At 41.7% G+C, this 19,219-nt stretch overlaps 1 protein-coding gene across 5 annotated transcripts in view; it reads right to left on the bottom strand.

Annotated features, from left to right (window-relative positions):
• Positions 1-12,023: 12,023 nt before the first annotated feature.
• casz1 (castor zinc finger 1) overlaps positions 12,024-19,219 on the bottom strand; it is a 170,106-nt gene continuing 162,910 nt past the window's right edge. For all 5 annotated transcript variants that reach the window (XM_085343843.1, XM_085343844.1, XM_085343842.1 and 2 more), the window contains 4 exons: positions 17,725-17,873; positions 16,185-16,422; positions 15,039-15,410; positions 12,024-14,249 (listed from right to left, as the gene is read on the bottom strand). In XM_085343843.1, the coding sequence (XP_085199969.1) occupies positions 12,964-14,249; positions 15,039-15,410; positions 16,185-16,422; positions 17,725-17,873 (2,045 nt within the window). In that variant the 3' untranslated portion in view covers positions 12,024-12,963. The remainder of the gene's footprint in view (positions 14,250-15,038; positions 15,411-16,184; positions 16,423-17,724; positions 17,874-19,219) is intronic.

Here is a 19,219-nt window from a genome sequence, read left to right as displayed (position 1 = left end):
GAAAAAAATGTTACCAGACCAGAAACAAAAACACATAGGTGTTATGCAAGAGGAGCAATAATTCAGATCTGCTGAGCATATAGGGAAGTACATAAGAGCTCTGTGCAGGAGAGGATCTTTAAAAGTTAATTATATATTTGTTAGTGCATGAAATCATGGAGTAGGGGGATGAAGTCAACGCTTGTTGCTATGTTGAAGAGCTTAAAAACATCCTAGTTCTCTTTGTGTAGTTGGCTGTAAATGTGGAAAATATAAAACGGATGGAAATCGCTTGATTTTTGCAGATCTTTGTAGAACAGCTTTGGTGTTTGATGTTTGAAACTATCTCATGTTACAAGTCAGACTTTCCTATGAATGCCTTTAATAGTGATTCTTCTGTACTCATGGAAACTTCACTCTTGGCTACAGTTCTGTTCTTGAAGTCTTACTCTTAAAGGGACAGATCAGCAGAAAATCACAAAATCAAAGCTACGTGTTTTGCTCCAGCTTGTTTGTCCATCTAGATCAGGGGTCGGCAACCCTGGGCACGCGCGCCACAGTTGGCACGCGAAGGGTTAACTGATGGCACGACCATAGCTGGACTGGCCATCGCTGGTGATTTTTTTGTTTTTATGGACCGATGATTTTTTTTTTTTTTAGTAACCGTATAAACAATGAAAGGTGGTGAATTGGCCAGATGCTGGCAGATGTGTAAAAATAACTCAGTTGTTTGGTGGCGGATATGGCGGAGCTGCCTCAAGAGGCCAGGTGGATGAGGGGAAGGGGAGGCAGGAGGAGAGACCCGAGGTGGCCGCCGGTTCGAGTGTCAGGTGAACTGAACTTCAGGTAAGAAGTTATGACCTGCAGTCTATCTGGGTCAGATATAAACCAAGTTTAGGTGGAGTTTATTTTCGTTGTGCTGAGTTTTTACAGTCAGTTACAATAACTCGTACTGCGTGCTAGCTAGCATGACAGAGTTTCTATACAGCTGGGTGGGTGCTATGATGTTACTGATAGTGAACTTTATTTTATTCACAAGGTTGGTAAAGTAAGTAAAGTTGCCAACCATGCCATAAAAAACGGAATCGTCCCGTATTCAGAGAAAATATTGCGCGTTTTGTGTTGAGCTGAAAAGGAATGCGATTTGTCCCGTACTTCAGCTAGAATGGAAAAAGACACAAAGCTAGATTTATTCTGCGTCTTTACACTGCAGCTGCCTCTTCTTCTCTCATTCAGTCATGAAACTGATCATTGATCAGCTGATCGGCTTTTTTCTTGTTTGTTTATCGCCAACTTTGCGCCAGAAAGAGGAAACCGCCGGATGTCGTGCTAAACAACAGCAGCACGTTTAAGCTTGATCAGCTGTTTTTAGAATGCATTTAATATTACTTTCTAGTATCAGCTGATGTTTGCTGGAGCCACAGCCGTAAAAGCTGCTGGTCATGATATTGGTTTGGATATGTGGTGAGAGGGAAACATGAAGATGAAACCAGGAGATGTCCTTACTGAATCATCAGAGCTGAACAGGTGATGGAGAAACAGGTTTACCTTTTAGGTGACATGAATGAGTTGAAGGGAAGTTATCAACTGTTTCTGAGAGACAAATAACACCAGGATCCTTTTTTACATAGCTGACAGCTGGTAACTGTGCAGGGGCGGATCTAGCAAAGTGTTGCCAGGGGGCCAGGCAGGGTATTAACAGGGAGAGGGGGGCACAAAGAAATACTTTCTTATTCTCATTTAAAATGTCTCGCTTTTATTAAATAATTATCTGAATCTTACAACCAAAGTTTTTATCTGATGTACAACATATAGAAATCATACATATACCAACAAGACTGTACATCACTGTCACAACGGCATTTGTTTTCATTCAAAGGCTTTATGGCTTTTCCTATAATACCTGGTGGGCCGGTCTCTAGTCAAAATGCCCGGGCCGGTTTTTTGTCCCAGTCCAGCCCTGGGCACGACACGCAGTGAACTAATCTGAGAGGGTGCATTAAAAAATAAATGGCCGGGCCAGCGGTGCACATCACAAATTAGCTCGCATAGACACATTAGTTGTGCCGCTTCTTAATGACGGCGTCTTAGCTAACAACCCCAACTATCAGATTCAACTTGTAATTGGCTAAAAATCACTTAGCCTACTGGTGAGAGGGACATTGCTAGCTGTCAGTTTTTTCAAGCGATGTTGAAATGTCCACATTCCAACACTTCAAATGCTTCAGGAGCTCTCCGCTCAGCGCAGCAACTGTTGATATACAGCATTATTAAATTTATTGCTAATGCAATTATATGGCACATTGACTTCTGAGGAAATTTTAGATGGCACTCGTCATCAAAAAGGTTGCCTACCCCTGATATAGATCGTTTTGATGGAGATATCAGCTGTAAAAATGTTTGTTTTCTTTTGAACATAATGGCGCAGATGGATGGTAAGTGCCAAAAATACATATGAAAATAGCAGCAACAACAGCAACAACAGCAGAAGACCACACCAAGTGCTACTCATGTTAGCTAGTAAAGGAAACTAAGGCTACAATTGCACGGGCTCACCAAAATTAGACAACAGAAGATCAGAAAAATGTGAGTCTTGACTTTGTGCTGTAACAGAATTTGGCATAAACAACATGAAAGCATGGATCCACCCAGCCTTGTATCTGTGTTTCAGGCTGGTGGTGCGGGTGTGAAGATGTTGAGGATATTTTCATGGCACGCTTTTAGGGGTTAGCATTGTTTAAACACAACACCTACCTGAGTGTTGCTCCTGTCCATCCTTTTGTGACCATCTACATCTGCGAACCCATCTTCTGAGGGCTGCTTCCAGCAGAAAGTATCATTTCACAAACCTCTATTAATCTCAGATGGTTTTTTTAAGCAAGACAATGAGTTCGCTGTACTCAAACAGGTCTCAATCCAGTGGAGCACCTTCGGGATGTGGTGGAACGGGAAGTTGGCACCATGCATGCACAATGTGCTGCTATCATGTCGATATAAACCAATGTTTCCAGCTGTTTTATTTTCTGACTCTATGCCACAAGACACTGAAGGGATAAGGGGTTTGAAAATACAAGAGGAGCTGCCGTCAGCTGATGACAACACATTTAATGTTTTTCTTCTTGCACATTATTCTTGAAGCTGAATGACAGACTTGAGATTTCTGCATTGATCTAACTTTTGATGGCAATAATATCATAGACCCAACATTCAAGAGCAACAGCAGCATATCTAAACAGAGCCACATAAGGCAAAGCCACATGTTTCTAAGGCCATGCATCCAATAAGGTCCTGTTAATGGTAAATTGGATGAGTGTGTGTCCAATTCTCCATTTCCTCAGAGGTGTCTCAGCAGCAACAGCTGCTACCAATGGCAAAGCAGTGTTTTTCACACAGCCCCCTTTTCTGCAATGTGACTTGGGTCTTTCCAAAATAAGCTCATACACATGCAAAAATAGATAAATGAACATCTATTGCAAAGGGCAGCGGATTTAAAGAGAGGTCTAACCGGGGCACAGCGCTGAAAGAGATGACGGAAACATCTCATCCCAAAACATAAACTATAAATGGGCCAATGAAGTAGTAAAATGAGAGGAGCAGACATGTCATACATACACGACCTGTGGGTCCTATCAACAGGAAGCTGCTCTTATGACACAATGTGACTCAAGACGGGTCATTCATTTTATGCAAAATGTTTCTCTATTTGTGGCCAGAGCTCAATTTTGCAGCTTCAGGATTTGCTTATAATAACTTTTCTTGCTACATTTAAGGCAGACGTCAACTGGTGTAGCTGAAAGTATGTCACAGTCTAAATCCGTCTGCTGTTAAGCTCTCATGAAAGACTTGCTCCAGTGTGCCTTGTATGGTGTATAATTTTGTGTATTTCTTTGCAGGTTTTTAAAGGTGTTTCAGCAACAACACGCTCACGGGAGGCAGAAAATCTTAGCATACTGCTTCATATGCACTTGTTTTTTTTTTCCAGGTGTCAACTCATAGCTCCTCCCCGCTGATCCTGTGTCACATAAGTGGTGATAGACTGGATCTATGACTGGTAGATCAATATTGTTGCCTGATATGTGTCTCAGCCAAGTCACAGGAAGAATTTACAACTATACTGACATGATGACCATATATTTCAGACCTGAGTATTGTGTAGTCTGGCTCTGAAGAAAAAAAGATGGTGCCACTGGACTTCAAACTGCACAAATATGTGAGAACAAACCGTGCTACTTCCATCTACATATAAAGACCATGATACTCTACTGCAGTTTCTCTCTACCTATGTTGCATTGACATCATCTGTCACGTGATATAAAAGACTACACTGACAGTTATGCTTCTCAGTGTAATTACACTGCCAAAAAGTTTGTATTAAATATGCCACTTGAGTGACTATCGCTGAGTCAGTTCTCCTCTTTTGCACTTTGGGTGTTCTCAAGGTCCTGTGTGCCAGTTCTGAGTAGATGTACTCTTCCAGGATCGTAATCTCCCAAGGTCCATTGTCTGAATTCTGTTAACCAGCTGAATGTAACAAAATTCGCTACCTGGAATTGTTGAGTTACTCTCTAAGATATTGTTAGGTCAAATTTGACCCCATGGTTTCCCTAGAAAACCAATGGGGTCGGCTCTGACCCCATTGGTTCTCCAGGGTTAAATTAAAACCACCTTAGTGTGGTTGCTCATGTAATTTTTTTCTTTTGTGTTGTAAATCAACTCAGGTGAAGAAAAGATTTTGTAAGTACTCATTACCACGTGAAGTTGTTTTCAGTGGTTCAACCAGATTGGTTTTAAAGAATGAGTGAAGACGTATTTGTTACTTCACTATTACTATTACGTTCAAACAACAAGCTCCCATGGCAAATCAACTTTTTTTTGTTTTCTCGCTTAACGTCACAAGGAAATTTTTAAACCGCAGAAGCAAGTACATGGCTAAGTAAGCTAATCTACAGAAAACCCCAACAACATGTTCCTGTTTTTTTAAAAGACCAAGATGAAAGGTTTTACTTGTTGAGGATGCCCAGAAGCACTAGCATCAGCAAGCTAGGTAGCGGGCATGCTAACTAGCAAGTGACCACGAATAAAATGGTCATCAAAACTACTTCACCTGTTTTTCTTTTTCCAACTGCACACAGTGGAAACAAATACACAGCTACCTATTTATACTATTGATTGTGTGTCAACAAAATGGATGTAGTCACCATCCATCCATGACGTCAGCCGCTGGTTAGCTGGTCTTGACTCAAAGCCTCGAGCTGAGATAAGCGAGGGCTGGATTTGACTACTCTAAACCATACCCTATAGAGCTCAACAGTGATCCCCCGCTTTTTTTATGGGCTGTGGTTCTCAAAATGATTCATTTCCACTCTTGACGTTATGAAAAAATCCTTCGATTAAGAGTTTTTAGCTTTGAACCAAGCTAACCAGGATTGAAATGAATCATGGTCATACAAAAGACTTAAATGGGATTTTTTTAATACACACACACGCGCGCACACACACACACACATATATATATATTCCATAATACACCCCAAATTCACGATTCAAGATAATCACAGATTGAATTAGTTAATATTTATATCAATCTTTTTCATTACCGTGTTTTCTGGTATAACAATAGGTTTAAATATCTTTTGTAGTATGTAGTGTGTTTAGTGAAGTTTAGCCGTGTTATTGCTTTCTGACTACAATCACTGCTTGGTTGGTTTCAATTTCTGATTGTGGGTAGAGTAGTTCTTCTCCACAACATTGTAAGTACAATGTGAAAAACGTGGCTAGTAACTTGTGGTTTCTACAGGAGCAGAATTTATGTTCTGTTTTGGTCTCCACCAGTTTCTTGGTGTTCAGAAGTAAATGATGCCACGAAATGCCAGAAATGATCCTGGAGTCACAACCAAAATAGGACAGTTAGAGTCAAAAAAATCGAAGCAAATAAAGGCTAAAATGGAAAGAAGTTGAACTCCAGAGTTTAGTCAGCAATAATAAGTTAATCGTTAGGACTGTCTAGTTGATCCATGTTATCCTTTGTTAAAATTAAAATCCTGATAATGATGGCTTAATTCTTCTTTATTTTTCCACTCCAATAAATCAACATTTGCCAGTTTCCAGTAACTCATATGTGGCCTTACAGTAACAGGAAGCAACAAAGGTGGAGACAGGCAGAGCAGACCAGGAGCACTGTTTGTTTCAGTGACATGTGCCTGGAGGCAGTTTTGGCAAAGGGATGTGGACTTAACTGAAATGTACTGTGGATACCTCTCACTGTACCGACGTCTGAGGTCGTAACACATGTCGCTGTGGATGCTCTTTCATGTCAGCAGTCGTCTATGGGCTCAAAATGTGGTCATAAATATTTTGTACTTGTAAAAAAGATTTGTATGTGTAAAAAAGATTTGTATGTGTAAAAAGATTTTGTGTGTGCGTAAAAAAGATTTGTGTGTGTAAAAAAGATTTGTATGTGTAAAAAGAATTTGTGTGTGCGTAAAAAAGATTTGTATGTGTAAAAAAGATTTGTGTGTGCGTAAAAAAGATTTGTGTGTGGACTTAGAAAAAAAACCCCTGCAAGTTACAAGTACGGATTTTTGACCCTATTTTTCTTCCCTTCATCTGATTGGTCAATGTCATGTCAATCACAAATGTAACAATCCAATCAGAGAACAGATAGGTTTGGCTGTCGAGGGGAGCTTTTTTTGAACTGCAGGTCTTTGAAGGGAGTAAATGCCCTTTTACATGCCAACCCAGCGTTTTCCTTCATCACCACGAAGGAAAACAGTCTGTGGTCGTCCGAGTTTGGTGATTTTTGTGTCACAGGTCTACGTGTTTAATACAGGGACTTCCACAGCCTTTTCAACAGCGCTGCGGACCGCGGGGTGGGGGTGGGCAGTGTTTTGGAAATGACAGTCTTCATTACAAAGCTTTCTTCGTTATGAATTAGCATACATGTTTTTATTGAACATTTGAAGAACTAGCAAAAAAAACAAACTCTTCTAGAGGACATAAAGTCAGAGATAGAAAAGACAAGGAGCAGGTGCATCTAGTACAGGTAGAGCTGCTGCAAAAACCCACAGAGCCCAGCAGCCAGCGTAACAAATTCTGGATCCTTTGCTTTTAGTTACCAGTTAGCATTAGCAGCGTATCCTGCATCCGATGTGAAAGGACTTTTATGCTGCGCACTGTGACTCACAGCAATGGTCCTGGGTCAGCCCTGACTTTGTGTTAAACTAATTCTAAAGTAATAATGTTATTTCTAACCACTGATATACCACAACTTTATCCTTTCAACAGCTACTGAAAGTTAGGGGACCTAGCTGCTATCGGATATTTATATAGCGATCCTCCAGCTTCAAACGGTATCACCCTTCAAGGACCTGCAGTTCAAAACAGCGCCCCTCCGACAGCCAAACCCATCTGTTCTCTGATTGGATTGTTACATTTGTGATTGACATGACATTGACCAATCAGATGAAGGGAAGAAAAATAGGGTCAAAAATCCGTACTTGTAACTTGCAGGGTTTTTTTTCTAAGTCCACACACAAATCTTTTTTAGACATACAAATCTTTTTTACGCACACACAAATCTTTTTTATGCACACACAAATCTTTTTTACACATACAAATCTTTTTTTACGCACACACAAATTCTTTTTACACATACAAATCTTTTTTACGCACACACAAATCTTTTTTACACATACAAATCTTTTTTACAAGTACAAAATATTTATGACCACATTTTGAGCCCATAGTCGTCGCACAAAGTGCATACAGTGCAAACACTCAAAACAACCAATCTTGTGTGCCTTCGCTGGCCTTACTGATCTAAAGTTTTCTGTGGATTTCACACCTTTACTTTACCTCAGTGCAGTACGCTCAAAGTGAGAACACACACGATTATGCACATCAACACCTTTTTTTTCAGCTGCACCTAAAAAAGTACGAATCTATATCTCACACTATAAGTTCCTGCTCTTTTGACGTTTTAGGCTAATTTTGTAAATCCACTTGAACATGCACAATATTTACTCTTCACTACAGCGCACGTGTTCATGTGACCACACTTTCCGTTAAGCTTTAATTGTGGCTACATGCCTTTTTTTTGCATGCACTAAATGAGTTTCAGCCATGTGACTGGCGGATTAGCTATTTGTTTTAATGAGCTACAGGTGTCCCTAATGAAGTGGCAGGAATGTGTATATACAGTAGGTTGTGTTATCTGTTAGTTGCCCTAATCAGCTGGCATTTCTCTGAAGTGCATGGATGTTCTCAAATGTTAACTTAGTTTGTGAATTTCCTGGGACTGATATTTAACATGCTGCACATTTTTTCTTGCTTTCTGAGCCTTCTGTGTGGTTACAGTGGCTGACCATTATTATTATTATACTTTATTCTCATTATGCATGTTCACCCACTTTGGTTTCATGGCTAGCTGCTAGCTAGTCTTTTTCTCTCCCAGCTCTCCCTCGTTGTCTATTGCTGCAGGATTGGGGAACAGGCAGGCAGTAAGTCCAGGACAGACAAATCTCCATAAATCCTTCCACAGTGGCTACCCTCTTCAGACTACACTGTACAATATCTGTCTTCATCTTACGAGTGCACAGGCCCAGCCACCTGCTTTTCCTCTGCTCAACCCCCCTCCCACCCCCCATGCTTTGTGAACTTAATAAAAGCTGCCATTAAGCAGCGCTTCATCTGTTTGGGCCCTAATCTGCCTTATAGGCATCATGTGACCACATATGCAGTGCACACCTGTCGTGTATGTTCCCAGCCTCAACTGTTGCCTCTCCACGCTGCTCACACACACACACATACACTCACTCAACCTGTTCCTGACATATCAACCAAATGCTTGTCAGTGTTGCCTGGCACAATAACACACACACACAAACACACAGTTGAGGCTTATAAAACATAAAACTCGAGGTTGTTTTGTGTGAAAGCAGAAGGTATGAATCTGCTCAAAGATGTGTCATACACATGTTTTAAAATTCAAAAACACACTGACACCGGAAACAGGCCTAAAGTTATTCAGTATGGTTTTTTTTATTTCACTGAGTGAAAAGCTCAATGTTTGCATAAGACATGCAAAAACATAAATATAGAACAATGAAGATGAACAGCACTGTATCCAAGTGGAAATAAGCAACACGACGAGAATGAATAGTAGCGCTGAGGGCAACAAATTGAAGTAGAGACTTTTTAAAAAATTGCTTCATTGTCTACTTTTCATATAAAACGTCTCATAAATCGAGCCAAATTGAACGCTAACGGGAGATGGCTTTTAGTCCAAAAGTGCAATATATTTTACAAAGTCTAAATTGTTGCTCTGTTTATCCACTACTCTGCAGTAAGAAGGCTGCTTTCATATTACATTTTTCCAGCAGTGGAAATACATCTCTGTTTACCCCCCCCACACACACACATTTTTTATACCATCCTTTTTACTCTGTTAATTAAAACAGTAAAACGATCTGTCATTTCAGCAGCAGCCTATGCAGGATTTGGAGGTCGTTTCCGTCTGGTTTTTGTGTAATATAATTTTCATGTTTATTCTTTTTTTCTTTTTTTTTCCACTGGTAGATTATATACAGGATACCAGCTGGCAGACAGATGGTGATGCCTTTACCCGTGCTTTTTTTTCTCTTTTTTTATTAAAAAAAAAAAAAACATCACAAGGAAGAGAAGGAGTAAGGACAGGAACAGCTGTAGACGAGGGGACAGAGTCAGCACACTGGCCACTGGGTGACATGAAATATTGGGAGGAGACACCAGCACATGGCTTAAAGAGAGAAAAAAAAAAGTAATAATAATAAATGTGCCCTGTTACCAGTGAGCAAGACACAGAGAGCCATCTTGTTAGCAGTAGCAGACCTCTAAATCTCAGTAATGGTCCTTGCTCTGATCCTGTTCTCACACCAGAATGTGAAGAATGAACAACCCCGACAACAAATATTGTTGATTCCTCTACCTGCATGAATGCAGATGGTTTTTTTTGTCTTTTTATGTGTGTGTTTGTGTGTTTTCATTTATTTTGGTGAAAAAAAAGTTGAGTTTATAGAGGAACAAGCAGGAAAATGAGGTTATGGATTGAACTGCAGGTTTGAGTAGGTGGGACAGAACAGCCACGGCTTATGAGTCTCTCTCAGCAGGACACACACACACACACACACACACACACACACACACACACACTTCAGTAGTATCACTGACACAGAGGGGAAAAAAGGAGTGCTGCTTTTGCCCTGCTGTTGTCCAGCAGCAGCAGCAGTTTTCCCCCTACATGTGACTAAAAACGACCTCAGGCTGAATCATTACCGATCATGCGTCATAATAATTACAGCGTCTTTATTTTCTTACTTTTTTTTTCTTTTTTAACAAAATTTCACATCCACACACACACCTGCACACACACTAAACTGAATTCAAGTACACAACATCTCCCAGCCCCTGCAGTTATCTCAGCAAATGAAGAGAAAACAAAACAAACGTAGTAAATGCCTCTGCTCTGCAACAGTCCCGGGAGACAGTTCAGTCTGCGCCCACAGCAAAGTAAATACAAACCAAGATTTTCAGTTAATGAGAGGGATTGGGGGGGTGGGGGTGGGTGTGTTTGTGTGTGTGTGTGAGGGGGGGGGTAGAGATCATGCACAGAAAAATGACAATGAATCAAATGAATCAATAAATAAGAGAGAAACATCCATGAATGAATTCAAATCAGTGTATTTTTAGTTTGAGAGAAAAGAAATAAAATATACGGCATGTAACGGCATCCCGCCGCCGCTATAATATGAACAACTTCTAATTAAGAGAGGTCACGCACACAAGCAAACTATGATGAGGCTATTTGAATTTTTAACTTTTTATTATTCATTTCTCCTTTTTTACCGTTTTCTTTTTAAAGGAAGCTGTTCATCAAAGAGCATTTTGTTCATATATAGTCATTTTTTACAGAGGAAAATACTGTACAACCTTATTTTTTCTTCTTCTTCTTCTTCTTCTTCTCAAAACAATATCTGGAGGAATATCATCTACACACATTATTTATCCCTATATTGTGATCATTTATATCCAATGCTAAGCTCAGGAGATAATTCATGATCAGTGTGTCCACTCCTCAGTCGTACATGTTCGCTCAATAAAAACCAGAGGGTGGTTTAGACAGGTTTATAATTTAGTACTACAGTAAGTGAGCATTGCTATGAACTCCTTAAGAATTAATTGAAATCACAGTCCGTATTAGTGTTTCATACAGGAGCGCCGTTTTCCCGACGCACCGCGTTTCCTTCCTTTTTTTTTTTATGTTGTCGTTGTTTTTCTTCCTTTTTTTAAAATCGCTGTACTGTCCAATCACAGAAGAAGCAAAAAATAAAAACCAATCTTTAAATAAACCACAGAACAACAGTTCTTTGTCACACTAACATCTATTTGTGCATCAAAGCAAAAAAAAAAAAGAAAAAAAAAGTGAACTAAAACAACATCTTTAAAGCAAATTCCCTGTTAAAAGATATATATCATTATTTTTTTCCTTTTTTTTCATTCCCCAGATGGTAAAAATGAACCTAAAAAGTGCAATAACACTCTAAAAATTTCTCATTTGGAAGGTCACATAAATATTAAATAAAAACCATTACAACAGGAGCTCAACCACAGCCATAGTGAATGGAAAACAAAAATGCCGTTTTTTTTTTTCGTCTTTTTTTTGTGAGACATTTTCGGTCTGTACAGTTTCAACATAAAACACACTCCCTGACACTTCCTCTATATCCCACCCCCACCCCTACCCCAACCCCTCCTGCTGCTGCATCTGAGTGACTCATCGTTTCCTCTGGTCAGTCTTGAAGCCCCCACCCGCCCCTCCAACAACCAAACATCCCCCGCGTGACTTGCCGGGCGTTAATCAAGACCTCTCCGGCTTACAGATCGATATGCATCTGACTATAACAACACAACAAAAAGGACAATTTTTTTTAATGCAAAGATGCAAATGGTAACAAAAATATTTTTTTTAAATATACTTATGACTTATCTAAGTATATCTTATCATCATGGTCAGCTAATAGAAAAGTGCACTACCCACGCACAAACTTGATTCCTCCACATTGGGGCTAAAAATTACAAAGGGTTAAGCTTGGAGTCGGTGCTAGTTGAAAACACTTCTAGCAGAATGTCAGAGAGAACTGTCGAGGTTGGCGGCTTGAAAGGACGCCTGACTGCAGCTGAGACCGACCGAACAGCTACTGGTCGAGTCCACGTATCATTGAGAACAAAGGAGAAAAAACAATACCAAAGAGATGGGAACAAGCAAAATGTAACCCCTTTCTCTCAGTGTCTAATAATAATAATAATAATAATAATAATAATTAATAATAAAATAATACAGAAAAAAGATCAAACGTTTGAAACACATCCTTTTCCCTTAGTGATTCATGTCCCTTTTTCTATGTATCCACGGCTCTGCAGTTCATGTCGCCTGTGCCAGCAATTTCCTTTGTATATTATCTTTCACACACACGCGCACGCACGCACACACACACACTTACATATATAGTTATATAGAGAGATTTGTTTTTGTTTTTCTAACGTGTTTTTCTTTTCTTTTTTGTCCACACACAAAAAAAGTGAAAAAATGAAAATAAATTAAAGTCAAACATGCACGCACACAAAAAGACTGATGTGTAGTAAAATGCTTTACATTGCTGTCCCATGTGTGAAACAGGGCCCTAACTCTGTGTGTCTCCATTCGTAATCTTTTTTTTCCTTTAATGCATAATTGAATTAATAATGTTGGTCATCTTGTAAACATCATAATAAATCGTTTCGGGCCATCATTCTCGCCACGCTCTCGTTGTTTTTTGTCGTCGTCCGAAGTCTCTCGACATCATAAATGAGGCCACTTTCATTTTTCGTTTAATCATAGTACACAGAATTTTTCTGCAGTTCTTAAACTCAGTTTGTTTGTTTTTTGTGTGTTTTTTTTGTTTTTGTTTTTTATGGGTCAGCATCTTCTTGCTTTTCCAGTTGGGAAGCATCAGTGTGGTTAACGGAAGCATCGAAACTCTGGCCATTGTCTTTTTCGCCGTCAGGCTCCGCCATTGAATCATCGTTTGAGTCAGTGTTGAGATCATCCTCTGCCTCCTCTTCCTCCTCATCCTCCTCCTCCTCTTCTTCGTCATCTTCCTCCGCCTGCACCTCCTCCTCTGGTGACATGTCATCTTCGGCCTCCCCGGATGTTCCCGTGGTGTCGTCCTGAGCTGCCGGCAGGCCCAGCTGGGTTGAGAGGTTGTGGGCTGATCGCGCTGCGTCGTGGTGGATCTTCTTGCTGAGGTCCAGGGAATCGCTGAGGCCCAGACCGGCGGCGTTCTTCAGGAAAAACAGTGAGCTGCTGGTGTCTGTGCCCAGGTTGAGGGAGCTGTCTAAGTTGATGGAGGATGGCAGGTATGAGTGGTTATAGTCAGAAGCAATGCCGCCTGTCTGGTAGATCATGGAGGGAGTACTGGTGATGATGTTGTGGGACAAACCGTGGAGGCCACCGGGTGAGGAAGTAGACAGACCCATGGAGGATGGAGGGACTGCCGCCACATTTCCTCCCAGGTGGTGCGCCGCTTCCTGCTTCGGCGACACAGACGGAATCTCGCCTCGCTCCTGTTTCTCGTGCTTTCTCTTGTGGGAATCCATCTGGGACATGCCAACCACTGTGTGCTTACACTCGGGGAAGGTGCAGTGGAAGTGTGAGCACTTGAGCTTATACTTGCAGTCAGGAACCTCGCAGTCCACGCTGGAGCTGAACTGGCAGAAGCCAGCAGCGCTGATCACGTCTTGCTTGCCGTGGTGCTTGCGGTGGGCCGTCACCTTGGTGCTATCGGTGCAGCGGAAGCCACAGCGCAGACAGTGGAAGTGGGTGCTGTTGCCTGAAAACTGGCAGTCAGGAAAGTTGCAGCTGAGCGAAGACTTGAAGCGCTTGAAGTCGTCCAGGACCAGGTTGTCTACGCGGTCGTGGTGCTGGGCGTGCTTGTACATGTGGGTGCGGCCGCAGAACTTGTAGCCACAGTTCTCACGAGTGCAGTGGTAGTGGGTGACCTTTAGAGAAAACTGGCAGCTGGAGTCCTTGCAGTTCTCGTAGAGGTCGTAGCGCCGGAATCCGTCCAGCATCATCCCCTCGTCCAGCATCTTACGTGACGATGCGGTCTTTCGGCGCTTGCCAAACGGGGACATGTCCTCGATGATCCAGAAACGCTTCTTTGCACCAGCGGCCGTGGGAATGGAGATGGTGTTGCCTAAAAACAAGAGATAAGGGCATTAACAAAAATAATCCTGAAAAAAATAATAAAGTCCACAGACTTACAAACAAGTGACTGTCCTGGTTAAAACCCTAATGTCGGACCCCGCTCAGCCAGAAGTTGTTCACAGCTGAGTAAGCACAGCTAGCCACTATTTTTTTAATCCCTAATTTCCAGAATGATTAAAGAAGGAGGAGGAGGGGGGATGATAGATTGACTGTAAGACATGACACTTTTACAGGGTGTCTCGGGCCTCCAAAGAAAGGCGGAGCTGGGAGTTTTAACCAACCCTCTTATCTCCATGTTTGTTTTATGAGGGGCACCCACCTTTTTGCAACACCCTGGGGTCACTGCTAATGATGTGCTCCCTGTTCTGCAAGACAGGAAGCAGTGGGCCTCGATAAAACTTGGGGCAAGATTAAATAAGAGCTTGCTGATGCAGCCTTGTTAATGGAAGCTAAACAGAGCCCAGGGTTCACAGAACAGGTGCCAAATTTACTGCTGTCTCTCGCTAAATCCTAGTGATACTAAAAGGGAAATTACGCACAAAGGTGCAAGTCAAGTGATTGCAGACTTTTTTTTTCAATTTACTGTACCCACACAGTAAGCATGCAAGTTTCAGCATTTCAACACAAATGTTCTCTGTTTTGCATGCTTTCTTTTTTTTCAGTCTTTTCATAACAACAGTGCAGAGTGAGAAAGGCTGGATCACACAGTTAAATGCTGCACAGGACTCAGTAATTGAGAATGACAGCTGCAGTGTTGGTTTGCGCCGGGGATAAGTACCTGCAGCATCCTGCACTATAGGGACGTCATTTTTAACCGGAGACGGAGTGGCAATGATGGGGCTGAAAGCTGGTGTGTTGGTTGGCATGACAACACTCCGAGTGGCTCCCAGAGAGGCGCTGAGCAGAGAGTATGACAGACAGGATGGAGAGAGGAGGTATGGGAGTGAGGGGAGAGGGGGTCGGAGGAGAGCAGGAGAGAGGGATGGGGCCTGGGACTGCAGGCCAGGCTGAAGAGCGGAAGGAGGAGGAGGAAGAGGAGGTGGCGGTGGTCGTGGTGGAGGAGGAGGAGAGAAGGAAGGAGGTGCATTCTGGGTAGCGCTAGTGTCAGCAGGGGTGGTAGGAGCAGAAGTGGTGGTGGGGCAGCCTTGTCCTGGAGAGACAGGTTGACCAGAGAGGGTGAAGGACAGGCAAGAGGGAGAAAACACACACAGACGGGAACAAAGACAAACACGGGGTCCAAATCGCGCGCACACACACACACACACACACACACACGCACACACAGAGGGATGGGAGGCAAAAAGGGAAAGATAAGAGAATGATACAAAATGAGGCCCATTCAAGACAAAGTAACCCAGCCAAAACAACAACGATGAGAGTAGTGGATATTTCTGGCAACACATGGAGAAATGTGAAAATCAGAGACAGGCTAAGATTTAGGAAAAAATATAGAGGAGAACCCGTTTATTCAATAAGTTTGAGGAAAAAGAGGCTGTTTCTCATTTCCTTTCTCCCAAAACTCCAACCACTAAAAGTGCTAAAGTAGACATAAAGCCACAGGGATGATCTCTGGCCAGAGGAAAATGTAATAAGCTACATACAGTGCAATATCTCAAACCACTGATGTACAAAATGGAGGTTTTATGAGGATGACCGGGCAAACTGGAAACTGTCTCGTCCGCAGCTCCCAACATAAGAATATAGCATAGTCATCAACCACATATATTAAAACTAATGTGTCTATTGATTGCAAGTCAGAGTTGTGATTGGAGGATGCATGAGATGACGAGTTGCTGGCTTTCTGGGTGACGTGTGGGCTGAGATGTTCAACGAGTAGAAAACCTTTGTGGACAACACCTGTGGACTAAACTGTGCTAAAGGCCGTACATGCTGACATGTCAGAGTCTGAGTCACGTGGGCTTACCTGCCGGAGAGCTGTCGTTGCCCACAGGTGTGCTGGTGCAGCTTCGGTCCTGGTTGGAGGATTCGGAGGAGAGACCCAAGGGGCTGCCTCCTGCACCCATGTAGTCCATGTAGTCATCATTCTCATCCGTGATGTTGGAGAAGTTGGAGCTGATGCCAGGCTGGATCGTTATGGACCCGTGCACCATACCCGATGCCTGCTGCTGCATCTCATCCGCCCTGCGGCCGAGTGACATCATCTAGAGAACAAAACAAAATAAAATAAAAAGCTTAAAAAAATTATCACACAAAGACTTACGAAACAAACATCTTGGGTTATAAAGAGTCATGAGCGCAGGTGTTGGCGCTTGGCATCCAACCAAGCATTTCAAGATGTCAGAAGTATTTTTTGAAAGAACGAACTTCATACTTTTGTCATTATATGAAGGACAAAACAAAAAAACAGCCTAAACAGAACTAGAAAATCCACATTTATATCCACAAAGGCTCCATCCCGCACCTACTGCAGAGGTTAACTGAGGAAACTGCGTGTAAAAGAAACTTCATCAAAAGAATGCCATGAGTGATTTGTTATTGACTGGTATGACAGGATATGAGCGGTACTCTCTTTTTTACAGAACATCACGTCTTTGTTAGTCTTTCCTTGAATATGACTCAGAAAAAAGGAAACTGAATGTTAAAAAAGAAATAGATATACAACGAAAAAACCCCGACAAAACCGACCAAACCAGGTACACAAGTTACAAAGACGGCGTAACCACCAGTACGCTAACAGCTGTTGTTATTCGCGACCTTAAAAAGAACGAAAGACAGACAAAATCGAAACGAGAAAGGACTTCCGCTGCTTAACATTTGTTTAAACCTTCTTTAACTATTATTATCCCTATTTTTCTCTTCATTTTATGATATTGGGAGATTTTAAGAGCAGTCCTTAATGGATCGGGAGCTTTTTTTTCATCTTCTTTCAGCAAAAACCACAAACAATGGTGTGTTTCTGAGAACATAAAATTTAGATGAAAAACACAGACACACAGACAGACAAATGCTTTATCAATCCCATGAGGGAAATTAGCAGAATAATAAAAGCAGAACTGCAGATCAGCAGAACAACAAAGTGAATATGGGAGGAAAAAAAGATTTGTGCTGTATATCTCTGAATGTTTAGTGAAAAAAGAAAGACCGATATAATAATATGCCCAGTTGGTAGTGCAATGCTGTGTTTAGGTAAGCGCGGTGAGCTGATATGCAGTGTTATTAAAAAAAAATAGAAATGAGTTTCCCAAATGCTGAACAATATCTAGCCCTTCCTCTTTTTTACAGTGTAAATGAGCAAAAACAACAATATATAGTATAGTTGTAGTAGAGTAGTTAAGGGAACGTCTATTCACTATTTAATCTCCCAGGAAAAGGGTGTGTGCTTTGTTAAAATATGTTTGAGTAAACTATTCAACACAGGCTTCAGACCGTTGAGATGTTTAGCCTGTATTTTTATGACACCGCTTTTCAAAATGTATCACATGTCGCCGTTGGCGTGCTTGTACCTGGGATGGGACTCTATCAAAGTTCTTCCCCAGCATCCGCCTCATGTGCTTGCGTGCGTGTGAGGTCATCTGGTGTTTGAGGAGGAAGGAGAACTGGCAACCCTCGCGGATGCAGTGGAAGTGGCTGTTGACTTGGTTATACTTACAACCTGCAGGATAAAAAAAGAATAAAGTAAGAGCTTAATTTATCTTTGGCTCCCAGTGCGGCGTCCAAAAAAAGGCTCCCCGCGCCACACGCAATATTATAAGTGTGACGGCGTCGCGATACATCAAACACCAAGTGAAATATTTTTAGGGTTTTTTTAATTTCATGATATAGCTGTGACAAAAGAGGGATCGGGTTTCAAAGTGTTTCGGAGTGTACACGTAGGAGGAATATTAGATCACTCGGGTGTCATACTGAGCAAGTCAAGGCTTCTGTGCACTAAACCTGTGGAGCTCTTTTATTACACTGACATGCTTTATTCAATTAGGAATTTACATAAATAAATTCTCATTTTCTGTGGGCCAATAATGCACACACCCCTGCAAACCAAAGTAAATATACAATTATTCCCATATTAAATTCATTTTTCAAAGTATCTCCATTGTCATTTTTCCCCCTTTTGTTCTCCGCTGTGGTGTCGTCTGTTCTATATTCTTCTGCTCTTTTCCAGTGTTTTAACCGGTCTAGCTCTAATTGCTTTATGATTTCAAATTAAATGAATGTGCCGTTTTGTGCCTGTTAATCAAATACCATTATATAAAAGCAGGCAGAAATAATTGAAAGAGTAACATGCTGGGCAGGTGCTAGCATGTCAGTAACCATGGCACCCACTTTAAGAGAAAAAAAAACATGTCTGTGTCATCAAATAGCTTTTGCACACACAACGCTTTAAACACGCAAAGTTGAGCAAATAACAGTAACCCCCCGTGACACGGGAGGGCCTTTTGTGAGACAGAAACCAGGTAACATCAGCATCGGTGCTCAGTTTAATGTTGCTGCCATGGATACTGGCAACCCATCAATTCTTTATAACTGGAGAGCTAGCAGTGGTAATCCTTTCTGTTTTTTTTCCCCTCCAGCCCAAACAATACACTTGGCAGATCAGGCTGGGGACAAAAAACAGCTGTTTAGGGCCTGGTTTTGTTTGCTTTGTTTCTGTGCTCTGAAAAGCTTGTGTAACCGCCTGAAAAAAACAGATCACTTTTAATTCATTTCTGTGTGATGGCAGCGGTGGCTGTGAGGCGCAGCTTCACAACACAAACAGGCTAAACCAGACAAGCCAGATAATTAACAAACACAAACCTAATTGCTCATTTCTGACAGGGGCAAAAGAAAGAAGAAAACAACCTGGATGTGATTGCCCTCTTTGACATTATTGCTCATATAGCACGGGCAAGGCTACATCTGGGACTCGAGGTGCCATTGTGAATATGCAAACTGCGCCAACAAAAACCTACGAGGCAGACTTGTTTCATGCTTCTTAAACCTCTCGCAATGCATGACACTGTG

This window comes from Diplotaxodon limnothrissa, linkage group LG20, assembly GCF_057381915.1.
Source record: "Diplotaxodon limnothrissa isolate DT_005_m linkage group LG20, D_limnothrissa_male_GT1.1, whole genome shotgun sequence".
Taxonomy (NCBI): domain Eukaryota; kingdom Metazoa; phylum Chordata; class Actinopteri; order Cichliformes; family Cichlidae; genus Diplotaxodon; species Diplotaxodon limnothrissa.
The sequence above is the reverse complement of the archived record's forward strand: the minus strand, read 5'-3'. Positions and strand labels throughout refer to the sequence as shown.